A 20031-nucleotide genomic window follows, 5' to 3' on the forward strand; every position below is an offset into this window, starting at 1 on the left:
TTTCACTAACAAGCTGAGTTTGTATATTTTTGATCAGGAAGCTAAAATTAGTTTCAATTATCTTATTTTTATCCATTAATTTTGGAGAAATTAGGAAATAAGTGACATACACCCCCCCCCTCCGCTCTCCCCATATTCTGCAATAACTCCTCCATTGGAAATCATTGTACTTTCATTTCTTATAACGTGCAAAAACTGTGATAAACGGGGGTTAAAGATCCATGCCCGTCTGCTGCTGTCAGCCTCGTATGTCTCCTGGGAGTTAACACCACTTTAGCTTAGCTAAATGTCCGGGGTCCGTGTGCACATTCTTGCTCTTGTCCGCTTTAGCCTGTGTAAGTGGAGAATCGATTGGCACGGCTTTTTTGATTTTGTGAAGGTGATCACATAGGGCTGGGCGATGAGACCTAAAATCAATATCGCGATAAATTGAGCAATTTTACCTTGATAACGTTAAATACACAATAAATTCCCCCTGTGGACCAAAATCAAAATAAATGCAGGAAATGTATGTTAACTGCGTTTTCTATTGACCAACTGGTACACATTACTTTCAAATGAAAAATAAAAGTTCAAAAATCATTTGTATAAACATTCCAAATAGCTTGCTTTGCATGACTTTGAACAATGTCACAAAGAACAGGAGAAAAAGGGTAAGTCAAGTCAAGTCAATTTTATTTGTATAGCCCTTAATCACAGACAGTCTCAAAGGGCTTTACATAGCCACAATCGACATCCCCGATCTTAACCCCCAGGAGGGCAAGGAAAAACTCACAAAACCTCATTAGGGGAAAAGTGAGAAACCTTGAGAAGGGACCACAGATGGGGGAATCCCCCTTCCAGGATGACCAGGCTGCAATGGATGCCAACTGGGCAACATTTGGCACATACAATGATGCTATGCAATAATAGATGAGATAATATAAGAGTCAATTGAATGAAGTGCTGCAGGAAGATGACTTCAGTGGAGTGGGTCCTCATCCAGGGCCGTAATATCCATGGCAGCATATCCGAAGATGAGCCTTCGATCTTGTACCGGTCAGTTGGTGTAAATTCAGTACAGCCACTTCCAAGTGAATCGCCATCACCGGTTCGTCAGTGCCTCTCACAAAATCTTTTTCTGCAAATAGATTGCGCCGAGATGCTGTCATGCCATTTGCAAAGGCCGGGATTTGTGTAATGGTATCTTGTAAACAATATAAATAATGCCATGTGCAAAGGAGCTAGTCGCCTGTAAACAAAATGCTAATAAAATGAAAAAAATCTCAATGGAATGCCAATGCCAAATAAACAAGTGTGCATCATCGGGAAAATGTACCGTCTCGAGTACTCTGGTGCGCGGTCGCCACTTGTCTATCACAGTCAGGCTCAAACAGGGATCCATGTTGCGACTCAACCACAAGTCGGATGTGGACGCAAAATGCTTGACATGTCTACGCTCCCGTCCCGATGTTGTCCATATTGGGAAGTGCGGTTTGCGACAAATATTTTCGTACCTCTTGTCGGCTACGTTCATGAGGCGTTTAAATCCTGAGCGCTCCACTGGAACTAGAGGAGCGCTATCTTTAGCTATGTGCTCGGCTATCGCGTCCACCTCTGAGACGTTCTCTCGTATGGTGTCACCTCCGTTATGGGCTGTTGTCACTTGTCCAACCTTGCTTCTCACTTTGAACTTTTAGCACAAGCTCCAAGTCAACAGCATGGTTGTGTTGTGGGTGGTGAAAAAGAAAAGGTTGGAAGCGCTGTTTCGGGTGCTTACGACGCACTTTGCAGTTCATGTTCTTTTGCTCAAACATCGTCTTTATGGAACCCGAAACATTTCCAAACGACAGATGTCAAATTTCTTTTCGGGACAAGCGCGACAGGAACAATTTCAACTAACGTTACTTCGTCTTCAGCTGTGTCATCCGCTTCGGATTTGAATTGCCAGCTAAGAACGCGTCTTCTGTCTACATTCTTGTTCAGATGGGTGGAGTCACGTGACTACACGCGCTGTAGCCGTCCGTCTGAAAGGCGCATGAACTTCGCCGCAGACAGAAAAGACTTTTCTTTTTCTTTTTTTTTTTTTAAGACACCGAATTTACCGACATGAGCAAAATGATGTCGGTCATTGTAATACATTTCGGTAACGGTAAATCTTCGGTTTATCGCCCAGCCCTTTTTATCACATGAGATCACATTTGATGTCAATATAGCCAAACTATTGTGCAAAACACTTTTATAAGTGGACAAGAGTAGTAATGTGCTTTTGCATTTTGTTGGCGATTGGTCGCCGTTTTAGACAACAGAACAGACAATTTTAACAATAACAATATTTCCTCGCTTGGCTTCCTGCTTTGACCTAGACGCTGAAAGTGGAAAAAAATAAGCCAAGCTCCAAAAGGGGGCATGCCAATTTGTTGAAAATCTCATCGCAAAAAAAATGTCATTTTTACATCCAAACCAATTATATAAGCGCCAATGTTAACGTCAATCAAGCATCCCTTTAAGATAAATCATCCCTTCCATGCCTTTGTACCAGTGATAAGGAGTCACCACTTCCTCCATGTTGATTTCAAACTTGCAGACACGGCATAGAACAGGGGTCTCCAATCTCGTTCCTTCATCCTGCCAGGATGGCCGAGTGGTCTAAGGCGCCGCGTTCAGGACCCAGTCTCCCCAGGAGGCCTGGGTTCGAATCTCGAATTTCCCCATTGTGGGACTAATAAAGGGAATATTATTATCCCCATCTCTCCCTGCTGCAAAACACCTGATTCAAATGATTAGGATAATTATACAACTTCTGCAGACCTTGTTCATTATCTGATCATTTGAATCGGGTTTGTTGTAGCAAGGAGCGATGGGAAATATCCAGGAAACCGGATCTTGAGGAACAGGATTAAACACCCCTGACATAGCCCCTTCCCCCCCGCCTCTTCCTGACTACAGCAATTGCAGCATTGACGCAATTTATACTTATCTTCCTGTGAAATAATCACAGTTTTTAACAAATGTACCTGTAATCTGATTACCTGCTTTTTTCTGTAAATGTAACGGAATACAGTTGCATGTTTTTGTAACTTCAATATGTACTGCGTGTGTATTCTGGTAATCCTCATGCATGATTGTTGCAAGTTGAGATGAATTTGGATGACTCATCACTTCAAGTGATGAGATTGTACACTTCTACAAATCAAAACATTAAGCATAGTATTCATTTTTCCCCCACAACATTTAGCAGTTTCTACATTGAAAAAATGTAGGAAAAAATCGTAAGTAATCTGTCACGTCCAAATTAAATTAAATTAAATTCGACAAACCACTGGGAATAATAGGTTTGCTTCACCATCATAAATTAGTTTACATAAAGTTAAATTAAAATTTCAGTTTGCACTGACTGAATTATTTACAATAGTCCTAGCTCAAATTTGACAGATCAGTTATTTTTTTTAAGTTCGTCGCATGCTTCACTTTTTTTTTCTTGTAGATGTAATGTGACAGTAAAGATATTTTCCTTTGGTAAAAATGGATCATGGATCAATACGGTGAATTACGCTTAACACCAATGTCATCATTCATTGTTTTCACTGACACTGCTGCGACTTTTTAGCAGCAGTTTTGTGGGTTTGTACAGTGCACTTGCTTATTTTTTGTATCGTAACCGTTTTGTCAAGCTCAAGGCCACCTCAACAGTAACTAAGAGCCATTAATCCAAGCGTGACCCTCCGGTTCCAAATTCCAGATCCTTACAGATGAGCAACTGCCACCCTCGTATGGGGAAAACGATAGGCACAGTCGCAGATGCACTCAATTGAACGACACATTTCCACAAAAGCTGCTGTTGACGACAGCTCTCACCCAGACACTTTTACCTGGCCAATATAATATGCCACCGCACCAGATCTCAGTACTGCTGCACAGTGCATGATGCTTCTGAACCCAACTTGGACCGGACTATCACAAAAAAATAAAATGACTGTTGGACCGTACACTCATCCTTGCAGAAAAAAATTAATACATTTTTTAGCATGTGTAGAATGAGTAAAACCTTCCTATAGAATTACATTGTTTCCGTTTTGTGGATCTTCATTACAGTTGGTAAGCTGGAATTTATCCACGGCGACAAACAGGTGTCCACTGCAATTAAAAAGTAATATTTCCATAATATCCCTCCTTGCATGTACAAGTAAAACATCCAGTCATGCCACCGGTACACTGTAAAAAATGCGGAGTGATATTGACTTGAAAAATCCGAGTAAAGTTTTTTTCACTCAGGAATTCTATGTAAATATTACAAGAAGTTTTTAGTACATTATTTTATGGTATTTTACAAGTTCATTAAATTTAAAAAATCAATCCAAGGTTGAACCCACTTAATGTTTTGGTACACACATTTCATATTCTAAGGAGCACAATGTGGTAAAGTTAATTCAATAAACTAGGGAAATATACTCAAAAATTCATCTTGTAAAATGTACTGAAAATGTATGTCTTTGTGAAAAAACTTTAGTAGATTTTTTTTTTTCAAGTAAATATCACTCCCCATTTTTTTTACAGCGTGCTAAATTGATTTGGATGGTGGAAGAAGAGGTAAATGTTGATAAAGAGGAATCCCAATGCTGAATGCCAGGCAGAAATAACAGGCATGAATCTTGGAAAGGTTCACTATAAAACCACTTTAGACATCAAGAGAAAAAATAAATAGATAAACCGACTAGAAATAAGTGCAAATAGGATGAGCTCAGAGGACAGAGTCAGAGACGTGGAAGGAGAGTTGTTTGATGGAGACAAGCAGGGCAGATGAAAAATCATGACACAAACTGATGAGGAGGGACAAAGCAGGCATAAGGAAGTGATACAAAATGTGGAAAATATTAAAATCAACTCGATTAAAATAACGTTTTAAAAATCTGTCAAGACAAAGCAACAGAATATTAATACCAACTAAAAACCTATACATGACTCCAGAAAAAAAGGAACAAAAAATGCGACATGGACGTTTGATATACACTATCACAGTTAGTGTTTCATGCATGTATGTGGTTTTTTTTTCCCGAAAATTAGTTTGTCATGATGCAAAAGGCAATGAAATCTCGTCCGCATAATTGGCTTGACTGACAGCCAAAGCGAACACGTGGCTTCGTCGTGACTGGTCGCAAGTAATTCTGACAACTGCAACAGAATTACTAAACAGTGCCGAGGCTATAAAGAAGGCGAATATTTGCGGAGAGGGCGCAGCAAACAGGAGACACATTCCCCCGAGGTTCGGCGCGACGAAAGTGTGAAGTCTCATCATGGACCACTGAGGAAGACGCAATCTTTTTTCTCCTCCTCCTTCGTAGCCACATAGTGCCACTAAATTCTAGATTACAGTCGGTTGCCAGACGAACATCGCCAATCATGAGCTTGCGTCTTTTCCCACTTTTTATGCTTTTCATCGCCGCAACTCAAGTTTTGTGCGAAGAGAACGACCTGCAAGAAATCGATGACTACTGGACGAACCACATTCAGGTAGTTTTCCATATACGGTTGCTTCATTTACTTATTGCACCGTAACTGTAATGAAGTCATATAAGAAACACATATATGGAAAATAAATAAATAAAGTGGACTTCAGCACGTGTCTAAAATGCTATGACTAGAAAATAGATAATAGTTAAGGATACTACACAGGAATTGTATGTTAAGATAGAAGTCAACGGGGGTCCCGTTGTATTTATTTGCTCCTCAACAACAAGAAATGAAATGTGCACATTTACGAAATGAAAATGTATCCCCAAATCAAAGAAAAAGAGAGAATAAGAAGTAATGACAACTAGAGCCTATAGGGAAGCGTTTATAGTCGGTACTGCAGCCTTGCTTGTCTCTATTGATATGAATTGCACGTCGTGTTTTTGACATTGTGAATTGGAGCGATGCCAAGTTGAGGCCATTCTTCTAATGAATGAGCCAACTATAAATTGTTACAAGACATTTGAGCCCCCTTTCTCATCTCACTAATGCATTCTGTGGCGATAGATTTGAATTCTTATTATTATTATCATCATTATTAATATTCCCCAAAATCAATAATGTACTGAATGATATTGGATTTTATGAATATGATGTATTCCGCTTTACTGTTTCTTTAAAATATGAATCAATTAGCCACCCTATACCTCTGCCCTCCATATAGGACAAGTGGATGTCCAATGACCCCTTCAGAGAAATACTTTTGAGGCAGACAAGAAAGCCACGGCCACATCAGTTTATTGGCCTGATGGGGAGGCGCTCAATGGGTAACGAATTTTAAGTAGACTGATTCTTTTAGTTCTGATTGCAATCTGACACTTATACACCTTTCCCTCTTTTCTACCAAAGCAAAGACAGAGATTCCACGGAAAAGTAAGTAAGTAAGAAGTAGAAAAGAAATTGAAAATATTAAAATAAAAGCAAAAAATATGTCATTTCCTCCAGTGGCAGATTGTCAAAGACCAGGGTCAAATATTTACACAGCGCAGCCATTTAACCTATTTAAAAACCCGAATTACAGTATTGAGGTTTTTTTTTCCATCCACTGCGTCTCTGAAGTGATATTCCACATATGGATTGTTGAAAAGTCTTATCAAAGTTGTTTATAGTAGCACGCGCATAATATCAAACGGGTCGTTAGCGGACTCACGAATGAGCCAGTCAGCCGACAATTTTAATCCATCTGTTGCAGCTGTGAAATTTTGTTTGTTTTTAACAACAACACTATTTCTGCGGCTATTATTTTTTTTCGCTTCGTTCAATAATTTTACCTATCCAAAAATACAACTGCAGATTGAAATATGCTCCATAAGTGGATGAGGTCAGAGTGGTCTAATTGCATGTGGAGATCATTGCTTTTCTGTCGATGGTGCACATTTGCTCCTCGTCCTATTTTTAAAGTTTGACATTTTCGAACTTAGTAAAATAAGCCTTCTTACATCCCAGAATATAGGGAATTTAAAAAAATATTCAATAACAGTGAAAATATCATGTTAAATAGTAACAGTGAAATGGGAAATATTTTGCAAGTAATTTACTAATTATTAATCATGAATATTTTTGGACAAATAAAAATAGAAAATATTTGACCATCAGTTTTTTTTTTGTTCACAATTATATTCATGACAGTTGATCACAAGCTTGAATTGATTGACAGTGACCAAAATTTTCATCTGCCTCACCTTATTCTCTTATTATGCTTGAATGCATTCATTTGACTATTTCAGTCATGGTGAATGCGTGACAAAGAGAAAAAGAGATAGAGTTGTGCAGAGAAAAAACAAATGAGAAGGCGAGGATTTGTCCCAGTGTTTTTGTCAAAATTAGTCACCCCCACATTAATTAGCATAGTTTGGAGCGAGTCTGTTTTTTTTTTTTTCGTTTTTTTTCCCAGTGAATCACTCATTAAGATTAGTGAATGTACCAAGACCAGTGCTCCAAAGACATGAGAGTGAAATTTTCTTGCCTCAATGGACTGAAGGAATTATAATTATCCAGTGTCGAGTATATCAATGAAGTCAGTAATGTCGCATTTTCTAAGGCAAATAATATTTGCTTATTTGAGTGACTCACTGTAAAACAGCATAACTATGTAAATAGGTAATGGTATTGGTTAGACAAATAAATATAATGGTTTATCATTACTGTGATAATTTTTTTTTTTAGAATAATCTACAGAAGTAAAAAAAAACGTCAAAGTGTGTCCAAGTCAAATAAATCTATAGATATATTGTTATTTTTATTCCTTTTCTTGAGTCACAGCTAAGATTTTCCAAGTATTTCAATTAATCCAATAGAAAAGTTAAAATGATTTTTAAAGCACTAAACTATACAAAGTCTCATGTGTGTATTGTTCTTTCTTACTGTGTCTTTTTTTTTTTAAAGGGCATAAAGTCAACTCTTTTGTTGGGTTGATGGGGAAAAGAAACCAAGAAGATCCAGGTAAATTACATGGTCACATGGGTTACTTAGCTAATTGGGTGCATGTATTCTATAACAAGGAAGTGAGAGCGCTGTAGCAGACCGGCTAATCAGTGAAATGACTAAACCCGAACTAAAACAATTTTTAAACACCTCATTCACGTCCCGTGTGCACACAAATTTGTAGTTCAAAGATTTGTATGCGAACGGTGAATGACTGGTTAGCACGTCTGTCTCACAATGTAGAGGTTGTGGGTTTGATTCCAGACCCGGCCTTTGACCCTTTCCGTGTTGCCTGTGTGGGTTTTCTCCAGGTTGCCACCCCCACATTCCAAAAACATGCATGGTAGGTCTATTGAATACTCTAAATTTTCCTTAGGTATGATTCTGAGTGTGAATGGTTGTTTGTCTATCTGTGCCCAGCGATTGGCCAGAAACCAGTTCAGAGTGTACTCCGCCTACTGCCCAAAAACAGCTGGGCTAGGCTCCACCATCCTCACATCCCTCGTAAGGACAAGCGATGGTTGAATGGAGATTCATATGCACATTTGATGCACAAATCTGTGATCATTCATTCATCAGTATATTTGTATTTGAATTCGTGTGCATTCTGCGAAAAAATTCAGAACCTCTGAACCAAGCGTACCCACAAGTGATGAAGGATCAACTTTCCCTAAAAAAAAATAAAAAAATCCTATTTACCCAATTTCACAACATTTTGAAACAAAAGTCATTTATAAAAATCAATATTGATTTTTAATGAGTTTAACTTGCGCTCCATGACGTGTCACCTTACCTTAGCTGAGGGGTTTGTGCGTCCTAGGAGTGAACTTGATCCTAGGAGTGAACTTGTCACCCATGGCAACCAAGTCCTTGGAGGGTATGCTAGAAAGAGACTCCCTCGTTTTGCTTCGGGACTTGGAGTGGTGTTCTGTTATTGGACTTCAGTGCTCCTCACAAATTAACCATAATGAAAATGTTCAAACATAAAGGTGTCCATATGTCCAGTTGGCACCAGGATGCACCAGATCGATGATTGACTTTGTGGTCGTGTCATCAGATTTTCAGCCGCATCTTTTGGACGCTCGGGTGAAGAGAGGGGCGGAGCTGTCAATTGGTCACCACCTGATGGTGAGTTGAAGGCAATGGTGGGGAAAGATGCCAATGCGAGCTGGCAGACCCAAGCGCATTGTGATGGTTTGCTGGGAGCGTCAGAACCCAATCTCAGAGAGCGTTTCAACTCCTACCTCTAGCAGAGCTTCACCCGGGGAAGGCAGGGGACATTGAATCTGATTTGTAATGTTACGCGCCTCTATTATTGAGGTGGCTGATTGGAGTTGTGGCCGGAAGGTGGTTGGTGCCAGTCATGGCGTAAATCCCTTAATCCGCTAGTGGACTACGATGTAAGGGATGCCGTAAAGCTGAAGAAAGAGTCCTATCAGGCCTTTTTGGCAAGTGGGACTCCAGAGGCAGCTGATGGGTACCGGGTGGCTAAGCAGAGCTTAGCTAAGCTTTTGCAGTTGCCGAGGCAAAAACTCTGACACGGGAGGAGTTGAGGCCAATGGAAACAGCTTCCGGACGACTTTGAGGAAATTCTGGTCTAACACCCGGCATTTCAGGAGGAGGAAGCAATGTACCATTAACCCTGTATAGTGGAGATGGGGCTCTGCTGAACTCGACTCGGGATGTGGTGAGGTGGCGGGGAGAATAATTGAAAGACCTCCTCAATTCCACTGACTTTTTTAGAGGAGGAGGAGTCTCTGGATTCTGAGGGGGACCCTCCTATCTCTGGGGTTAAAGAGGTAGAAAACCTTCTCAGTGGGGGTGGATGTGATCCACACGGAGTTCCGAAAGGCTCTGGATGTTGTGGTGTTGGTCCACACGCCTCGACAACATCACGTAAAAATCAGGGCCAGTACATCTGTAGTAGATCGTCTGATACACCATACTCCTGGCGCACCCTCCACAAGATCCCCCAGGGTATACGGTAGAATGCATTCTCAATGTCCACAAAGCACATGTGGATAGGTTGAGTGAACTGCCATTCACACTCAAATACCCTGCCTAGGGTGTAGAGCTGGTTCACTGTTCCACGGACGGGAAGAAAACATCACTGCTCCTTCTGAATCTGAATCGACGTCCCAATAGAACCTCCCGTCCAGCACTCCTGAATAGACCTTACCAGGGACGCTTGGGAGTATCATCCCTCTCTAGTTGGGATACAACCTCCGGTCCCCCTACTGAAAAAGATCTCTGTCTCTGCATTTTGTAGATGATCTGGTACTATTGGCTCCTTCAAATCATTATTACTGGAGCGGTTTGGAGCCAAGTGCGAAGCGTTTAGGATGAAAATCAGCACTTCCAAATCTGAGACCATGGTTCTCTGTTGGAAAAGGGTGGAGTGCCCTCTCCAGGTCAGGTGGAGGAGTTCAAGTATCTTGGGGTCTTGTGAGAGGATGATGGAGCGGGAGATTGCCAGGCACGTCGTTGCAGCGTCTGTAGTGATGCGGACTCTATCTGTTCGCAGTGGTGAAGAGAGAGCTTAGTCATTAGGCAAAGATCTCGATTTACAGATTGATCTACATTCCTTTCCTCATTTACGGTGGTTCGTGACTGAAAGAATAAGATCCAGGATACAAGTGGCTGAAATGAATTTACTCAGCAGGATGTCAAGGCTTTTTCTTCAAGATAAGAAGAGAGAGATGAAAAGCTCAGTCATCGGGAGGGGTTCACGGGGATCTAGTCAGGATGCCACCTGTGGTGCTAAGTACAAAATGATTGAAATCATAATTATTCATGGTGCTTTCATTTTCTTTCACTTTCAGAAAGTTTTCTGATAATTCGAAAATTATTAAAATACGATAAAGATGAAGAAAGTGATGGATGTTTTGGGCGCAACAGTTGTGTCTTAAAAACCTTCAACAATGGCTGAGATTCTTTTGAAAGGATGCCCATTGAAAGGGAAATACGGGCAGGATTTATGCAAATTACAGCACCAAGAAGCATGAGCCATCATTTAGAATGAATTATTTTGATCCAGCCACTGGGTTGTTATTCGAGCATCCCAAATTAAGTTAAATTGACCCAGCAGGGGGTTTGTCGATTCAACTGAACAGTGAAATATTTTACCTAAATGTTGTGTCAAATTAACTGCAGTTCTGGGTCGTTTCAACGACACGTTTTTATCATATACTATCACTAACTACCATTCCTTTTTGTTCAGTAATCTATCCAAATGTTTTTTCATTTTAACCAATATGCTAACTAAATTCTATGATATTACAGTACAATTTGTAAAAATATTACCAAAACAGTAATCCCTACTTTTTCACTGTTATTGGGGAACTCCATGTGAAAAGTCAAAAGTCGCAAAGTAGAGGTTAACTTCTTCTTCTTCTTATTATTATTATTATTATTTATTTATTTATTTTTAATTCAACCATCCATCCACTTTCTGATCCACTTTTCCTCACGAGGGTCGCAGGCTTGCTGGAGCCCATCCCAACTGTCTTTGGGCAGTAGGCGGGTACACCCTAAACTGGTTACCAGTCAATTGCAGGGCATACAAAGACAATTTATAGTGTTCAATTAACCTACCACGTGGGAGGAAACCGGAGTAACTGGAGAAAACCCTACTGGGTTTATATTCAATCACCATTTCTTTCATGTATTCAGGACTCAAACCATTCAGTGATATATAGACTAGTAGCAGAATTTTAAAATCTATTCTCCATCTTATTAGGAGCAATGCCTATAGGACTGGAGTCATATGTTCTAGTCTCTATGTTCTGGTCAGAACCCGAGCTGCAGCATTCTGAATTTTCACTCTTGCTATGATACAAATTCCGAGGAGGGCTGGTGGATGGAGCTGGCTGTCTTTTAGCATGCTCGTGCACACCGTTTGCGGACACTGGTAGCACGGGCTAATTTACAGATTTCCCACTCACCTTCACAAACACTTTGAGGCAGTACATTTTTTCCTCCAGGATTGGCATCTTCTTAAGGAGTTTATGCCAGTCGTCCGTGGAGACGGGAGACATCTTGCTTCTAGCCTTATAGCTAATAGCAGTCTTGTGGTGATCAGCAGGTTGTGCTCATGTTATTGTGAGGAGGTAATGAAAACGTATTACATCTACACCGATCTAATAAGTATCCAGGAGAAGTCAGAGAGAGAAAAACAAAGCAGGTATCAACTGAAAGAATGCATACAAAACAGGAGCTGAAAAACTAGCATCTTCCCACTACGCAAACAGGAGGCAATTTAACAAGCTACGAAGTACAACAATAATATTAAGTTGAGCAGATATTCTACTTTAAAACAAAATGTACCACCTTGGACTTTACTCATGACATATTATAGACCAGGGGTTCTCAAATGGGGGTACGTGTACCCCTGGGGGTACTTGAAGGAACTCCAGGGGGTATGCGAAATTTTAAATAAAACAAACAAACATGCATGATTCTCCCCCAAATGAGAATGGGTCGACTCATTTTTAGTATGTATGCCAAGATAAATGCTAAAGCCCCTCTCCCACTGAGTACCGAACAATTGCGAGTGTTTGTGGAGACAGTGAATGGAGCATCCTCTTCAGGGTTCCTTTCAGGTTGCAAATGTTCTCCAAACGGTCGCCATTTTGAACATGTTCAAAATTTCCTTGATACATGAATAACTACTAAAACTCTTTATGAAAATTTGCGACCTTGGACGAACCCTGCCACTCAATGAGAAAGGCGTTTAAAAGGTGTACCACTGTGGTTGTGTCACGGGTTCGTTCGTTGAAAATTTTAAAATGATGGCACAGTAAATAAAAAATTAAGTTCAGTGAGTTTTAATTACTACAAAAATTACCCAATAGGTGAAAAGATATTTACATTGCAGACTCAAGTGACAAAATAACAAAAATAAAGCAACCAAAAAGAAAGAGAAAATTTTTACAATTGAAAATTCAACACTGGCTTCTACTTAGCTCAGTTTGGCTACGGTCTGCAGCAGCTAGTCACACACAACGTTACTAGGCTCAGCCTTCTTCAAATGAATTTGGACTCCTTAAATATCCTTAGCCCCTCCCTCCGGGCAAACCATTTAAGATATTGGTATTTATAATAATGATAATAATCGTATTAATAGTCCAATTTCAATCTCTGTTAACCAAACAGGAACCAAAATTCACATAAATAATAAAGGCAAGTTACAAAAAAGTCTTCATATAACAGCTGTCAAATTACTACAAAATAATACGTTAATTGGCTAAAATGGTTCAGTACCAAAGTCAGGTGACCTCCTCTTCCGCCACCGATCGCCATTTAAGGCACGATACGGAATTGATTGGTTTGCTTCATATGACGTGTCCAACCAAGCGGTAGTATGCTGGTGCGTGTTTTGTCATGTATGCGTGTCGAGCGAGTGTCCGTGTCCAACGAGTGTCGATTGTGCACCCCCGAATTGTCCAGGCAGTGGTGAAACAGTCTTTATGGGAAGTGTGACCGCAGACTCTTGCACGGGTCCGCAGGAACAGTCTGAATGGAGCGTAGCATACAGGCTAATCTTGTAAAACATGAATAAATCTGCCGTTTGTTCTCCTTGTTTGGGAAGGAGTAAAATCAGGAAAAAAAAACAGCCCTATTATCTTCGCCTGTGCCAGGCCTAACTCAATGAAGCGATGACCTCTGTGGTTCCTTTTCATATTGGAAAAGAAAAACGATTTAACAAACTGTAATGCTTGTTGGAAATGTCACTGTACTATTAAGGTCGTCCTTCAAGTTGAACAAGCTGTGTTGAGACTCCCTATTAATTAAATGTCTCCTGCAGATTCCTTCGAATGGAGCACAATACAGACGTACGACAAGCGCCGCTAAAACCGTCAACTCCTCACCTGCCTGCTTCTCATCTTGGCATTACTCATTTGTGACAGGAGCCCTCTATATTTGTTTTATTTTGGAGATGTTCATTGCTGTTTGTCAAATAAAATAATTCTGTTTAAATGTTTTAGTAGTGGTTGTTACACTTGATCAGTCGTGTTCCTGTGCAGATGTATCTGTGCTATCGGCAGAATCCTCACATCTTGGAAATAAAAAAATAAAGTGTTGCTTGAGCCATTGACATTGCATGGTGAAAAATTGGGATTTAAAAAATTAATTAAAAATGTGTACTTTGCTCCTCAAAATTCATTGATTAGCAAAATAGCTCTTCAAATAAAAGTTATTTTAAACTTTTAGATATAAATATATCAATATATCAATTTATGCGGCTCACGTTAGCGTGCCATAATTGTACCTGTTCATAACTACACATTAATCAAATGAAGTCATTGTGTGTGCTGAAATATGGTCCCCTAAAATCACAGAGGCAATTTGATCAAACATGTAGTAACCTACTTAATCAAGGAAGCACGTATGACACGGAAAAAGAAAGGGAAAAAAAAAAAAAAACAAGGAATGGAAAAAAAAATTAACCAGGAATTAACCTAAACCAAAATAGCTTAAAACAGATGGACACATTACCCTATATTACCGCCCCGCGTCCTCCGTCCACGACCTGGCCACCCTTCCGTCATTCCACTTATTCATAAAAATAATCGCCCTTATTGTGGCGCCCACAATGTAGTTAGCAACAGTTGCACTTTTATCATTTGAAGCAGCAGAACTAGCTTACTGCGACTTAGAGAGAGATTCAAACAATGATGAGGTGTAAATCATTTGTCAACGCCTCATTCACGGTCACATCTCAACTAAAATTATTACACAGCAGCAAACTGAATAGCATAAAAACAAATAATGAAACACCAAAATAAAGATTTAAGAATCATAATTGACACAAAACATGTATTTTAAATTTTCTATTGACACACCTTAGTACCGCCTACAATATTCGGAGTGCATTCGTTAAATCACAGGTGTCAAAATCCAGTCCTGGGGTTGGGTTGCCGTCTTCCTGCATGTTTTCCATCTCTCCCGGCTGCAACACACCTGATTTAAATGAGCAATGAGCAGGATACTTCAGAGCTTGCTGATGAGCTGATCATCAAATGCAAGCATTGTGGTTTTATAGAAGGTTTTATTTGTAGCGCAACCACTGCAATGAATGTGAACAAAGCAAATCATGAATATTTAACACGCAGAGATAATGCAAAAACAGATATAATGCATCAGGAAGGAGCAAGCATCGGGTTTTATAGAAGGTTTTATTTATCGCACTACTACTGCTCTGAATGTAAACGAAGCAAATCATGATTATGTAACACCCAGAAATAATGCGGACAAACATGGATATAATCCATTCAAATCCAAAAGTTGCGATACATAATGGCTAATATATGGCAACAAAAACCGGATTTACATGGAGCCTTGTATTCAGATTAGAATTGGGTGAGAAGCCGAATATTTTACTTACGAAAGGACTTCAATTCACTGATGTGCGTAACTGACATTATTTTGGTTGACTCTGTATTTAAAAAAAAAAGATCATTAAGACTTCAATGAAGCATTGATAAATGGTCATGGAATACCAGTGGCCAGCTGTGCATTTCACACAGGCCTTCAGTGAAGTCCTACTTAGTCCAACTTGAATAAATCCCCCTCATAATACTATCATTTAGGACACCACGGCTGGAGAAATAATGAACAGAAACACACTTACGCACTACTGAGTGAGTGTTGGATGAACTAGCTTCTCTTGAAAAGTCCGACTTGAAAATGGCATTGCAAGTGTATCTGCAATCAAATCTACACTTTTCCCTCCCTCGGCCATTGTGGTTAAAAAAAAGCGGGAAAATATTTAAGATTTTCGAACGGTAGCCTGTTACGACTTTCGGGTGTGTTGATTCCGCATAGCGCTGCCCCCTCATGAGTGAGTATCCAATCACAAGACGCGTTCATCACTTTAAGCGTAAGGCCAGTGAGAAGGCTCACTGTAACCAACTCGTGATCTGATTGTCTATCGTAACTGTCTATCAACGGTAAAAGCCCCATTGAGAAACAGAACAGATGCCCGCACGATTGTATATGAAGGCTTCGGACAAATAGTGGGTGCTACAGTCATTATGAAATCTGCCTGGCAACACAAGCTATCTGAATTCTGATTGGATAAAACTCTAACCTAAAAATTCTGTACTAAGATATAACAACAATGTGAAGAATAAGATCACGATTTCTTCATTATGTTAGGCCAGATGAGAAGGCCTTGACCGCCCGCCACTGTGGAATATCGCAGTGTTCTATGAACGTTGTGTTCCTGCAGTACCGGAAATGTTTATCCTATGATACCCGCGCCTGCATGTGGACGTGTATGGATATAAAACAAGATGTTAGTAAAGTTATGAGCATAACTCTACATCTGTCTTCTTGGAACAAACACGAACATAAATCATGTGAGGTTTACGTTGATCTGCGGATGTCAAACGTCTGTAAAATGGCTTTTCTGATTAAATGTAGTGGCACATTTAAGCACAGTTTTAAATCAATCATGTCACATGTAAACAGTTTACATGAGATCTTCAATCAGAATGCTTTCAGCTGGGATGGCAAATGTCTGCATGTAAATCCGGCTACTAATGATGTTGCATTTTACAATGACAGAGTACACCGGTTCATTGTAATATATGAGGAGCTACATTGCTAGAAATCACAATAATAAGCATGCATGCTCGATGGAGTAATAAAGAAGGGGGGAAAAGGAATAAACATGCACGGTGAGTTAATTGAAGATTAAAATTGCTCATTAGTGTGAATGTGACTCATTGTCTATGGCCTGTAATTCACTGACAAACAGGCATCTTGCCCCAGAAAAAAAAGTTGAAAATTAATGAAGAGTTGCAGGGAAATCATCCAGCATCATGGAAAGAAATGTTGTTAGATTCAGGAAGTTCCGCTGGAAATAAAATTGAAATGATCTTTATTAGATTAAGAGATTTCTAACTTTATTAACACAGCAGTACATAGCTGGTTCCAGCTATGTAAAATTCTAGAAGTGAGTGTCAATTATATTGTATTTATTATAATTATTAAATGCTTTTAAAGCTTAAGTGTATTCAGTAAAATAAATAAAGTTGTTTGACCTGAATTATTAATAATAATAATAACGTTTGTATATTTTATATATATATATATATATATATATATATATATATATATATATATATATATATATACACACATATATATACATATACACACATATATATACATATACACACATATATATACATATACACACATATATATACATATATATATATATATATATATATATATATATATATACGATTGTACCAACATCTGGGAGCAGCGCTACAAGCGCATTTTAACGGCAAGAATGCAATTCTCCATTTTCTCTTCTAAGGTCCATCTATGAGTTCTACTCAAAGATTCGTCTGCATCATGTCGTCAAAACCATGAGCAATGAAATGAAAATAAAGCTCATCAGAAAAAAAAAATTAAATGCAAAATATAAACTCAACCTGTGTAAGTCACGAATCACGATAATGAGAAAATATATTCTCAATGGTCGAAGCAAACATTGATTGTTATGCTTTGCGCGTCTCTCATTATTTCATACGGGGATCCTGATATAAACACGCACTGATGAAAGTGTTTTCAGTTAAATAAAACAACAGAAGTCGTCAGTAACCTGGGCAACGTAAGATGGCTGCCCTGCGGATTCAGCTGTAAGGGGGCAATTGTTAGACCAAAACATATAAATCCACCTTCTCACCATCCTTCCTGCTCCCGTCTACTCCGCTTTATGTAGTTGAACAAGCAAACGTGGTACCTACAGTTTAGCTCACTCCAGTCGGACGACTGCCACTGAAAAAAGTAGTCACCTGATGCACAAATGTATCTTCAATTGATACCATTTTTTTAACAAATTAAAATAATCAAAACACTATTGAAATAAAGTTTGGCAGCACTGTGAGGTCATATATTGCTGGACTGGAGGCACCAACTGGCTGTTGGAAGGAGTGTCACTCTTCTGTCATTTCAAATACATGTTTTGAGCACTGGTCTCAAACTCAAGGCCCTGGGGGCCAAATCTGGCCCGCAACCTCTTTTTATACGGCCCGCAAAGGGCAAATCATGTACGTCAACTTGCTGTTGCTAGCACATTTATTGACTTTTAACAACATTTATAAATTATATATTGCCATTTATTTGTTACCAATCCTGCCCTTTTAAAATTAATTTAAGAATTGCTGAACAAACAATTATTTACTGGCTTCTGACTTCAAATCTGGCTTTCCATCAATTTGTTGAGCGTATGTGATGATGTAAGATCATCATACAGAATGGCCCTCTAAGGGAAAACATAATTACGATGTGGACGGTCCACAAAAAATTTGTTTGACACGCCAGTTTTTGAGTATCATAATTTTCAGTTTCAATACTGTAAAGATACAGGCTTTGTGGATAAAAAGTGCAGTTCAAATGCTTGTTTTGGTGATATAAAAAAATTATAGAGATTTAAAAAAAAAGAAATTTCCACCATAAAAATGACCTATAACATATACAGCTCAATTAGAAAGAAAAACAAAATATTTTCACAAGGTAAACCGTTGAGACAACATGGCTGCTCATCCTCTAATTACTGAAGATGTGTCAGTGTAAAACATTAACCATTCATATTTAGATTTGTTTTAAATGAGAATGAGCACACACTGCCACCATCTAAAGTGCCTCTGATTATCCGCAAATTAAGTTCAGATGTTCTGGTAAGTTCTTTTGACATTTTTTGGGTGCTCTTTAGCAGGCCATTGTGACCATGTTGAAGTGCCCTTGAGGAAGATACTGAATCCTCAGTTGCTCCTGATGCTGCGTCATCAGTTGGCAATTGAGGTAACAGTGTAAAGCGTTTCACGTACCAAAGGTAGAAAAGGGCTATACAAGTGACAGCCCGTCGACCATTCACTTAATAATGAACGTCCGACATGTTATACTTCAATTGAAACTGTGCAGAGCAACGCAGTATTTTCCCCTTTAGAAACAGTGAGATTTTAGACAAATCTCCTCCCCATAGTTTTTGGTCTATGAGACGAAGTGACAACAGAACCACAATGGTTATTTTGCCAGCTAAAACAACAAACACTCTTGAGTAAGCCTGGTTTGTTAAAGGGTGCTCAGTTGGAACGGCAACTGTGCAGGCTGTCAGCGTCAAAGTGTGCAGAGTCATTTAAGGCTACTGCCTATGAAAAGTCATTTGACAGCATTTACCAGCACTTAAGCACTGCTAGAAATGGAGCCGCCACTAAAAACTGGCAACAGGCGCCATATAAATACAGTGTCAGTGCTATGATGCAGTTTTGTAGTGCCCTTAAATTGGCGATTGAACATTTTTTTCAGGACGTCAAGTTGTTGAGGTCAGGAGCAACAGTTTGTGACCAGTGTTGGGCAAGTTACTTCCAAAATGTAACGTATTACATATTACTTGCGTGTGAAAGTAATAGTTTCCTTCACACTATTGTCTTCGTAGAGTAACTTAGTTTACTCAAGTTTAAATTACTTTTTGGTTATTTTAAAAATAATAATAATAATCAATTGGGGATTAATGAATTAATTTATCTAATTTATTGATCATAATGATTTTGACACATTGAAAGGAAAATGCAAAATTCTCTACCATACTGTAGCTGGTAAAGTAAACACGCAATAACGATTTTTCATTCATTTCAATATTATAGCCCACATAATATAGTTAAATATCAGAAATCAGAATCAGAAATCCCTTTATTGTCATTGTACAGTGTCAATAAAGGGATTTCTGATTCTGATTTCTGATCCTGATTCTGATTTCTGATATTCAACTATGTTGTGTGGGCTATAATATTGACTGGGTTGCCCCTGGTGGGAGATTACAACCTTGATCAATATTTGTATCAGTAACCTTTATTCATTTATACAGAAGTGATATTTTGTCCAGTAAATGAATAATCCCAGACTGAATGTAATGATCAAAAAACTAAAATTAATTTGCACACAAAAAAAGCGAGAGATGACATATAACTGATAATTAAAAAAAACTAATAAAACAGATAGATCGAAAGGCCACGTGAAATAAAAGCAAAAAATACTGTCTGTATTGATAAAGTAAAAAATTTATTTGCCAGATTTATTCCTGCTCTTATTTTGAGT

The 20031-nt window shown here is 38.9% G+C and overlaps 2 protein-coding genes across 2 annotated transcripts in view; one reads left to right on the forward strand and one right to left on the reverse strand.

The window, feature by feature from the left end:
* Positions 1-5305: 5305 nt before the first annotated feature.
* On the forward strand, positions 5306-8020 carry LOC148321046 (protachykinin-like). The gene is made up of 4 exons (XM_088319236.1): positions 5306-5490; positions 6155-6257; positions 6340-6363; positions 7876-8020. The coding sequence occupies exons 1-4, from the start codon at positions 5380-5382 to the stop codon at positions 8007-8009; spliced, it is 372 nt and encodes a 123-aa protein (XP_088175362.1). The 5' UTR covers positions 5306-5379; the 3' UTR covers positions 8010-8020.
* Positions 8021-16348: 8328 nt separating this feature from the next.
* LOC148321047 (asparagine synthetase [glutamine-hydrolyzing]-like) overlaps positions 16349-20031 on the reverse strand; it is a 33518-nt gene continuing 29835 nt past the window's right edge. Inside the window, exon 13 of the transcript XR_015847042.1 lies at positions 16349-16777. The gene's annotated coding sequence lies outside the window, so the exon portion shown is untranslated. The remainder of the gene's footprint in view (positions 16778-20031) is intronic.

This window comes from Idiotropiscis lumnitzeri, chromosome 16, assembly GCF_059441095.1.
Source record: "Idiotropiscis lumnitzeri isolate Australia: NSW breed Sydney's pygmy pipehorse chromosome 16, RoL_Ilum_1.0, whole genome shotgun sequence".
Taxonomy (NCBI): domain Eukaryota; kingdom Metazoa; phylum Chordata; class Actinopteri; order Syngnathiformes; family Syngnathidae; genus Idiotropiscis; species Idiotropiscis lumnitzeri.

Coding starts and splice junctions, on each gene's coding strand:
- LOC148321046 (XM_088319236.1), top strand. CDS start 5,380: ATGAGCTTGCGTCTTTTCCCACTTTTTATGCTTTTCATCGCCGCAACT. Junction 5,491..6,154: donor ACTGGACGAACCACATTCAG/GTAGTTTTCCAT, acceptor CCCTCCATATAG/GACAAGTGGATGTCCAATGA. Junction 6,364..7,875: donor GACAGAGATTCCACGGAAAA/GTAAGTAAGTAA, acceptor TTTTTTTTAAAG/GGCATAAAGTCAACTCTTTT.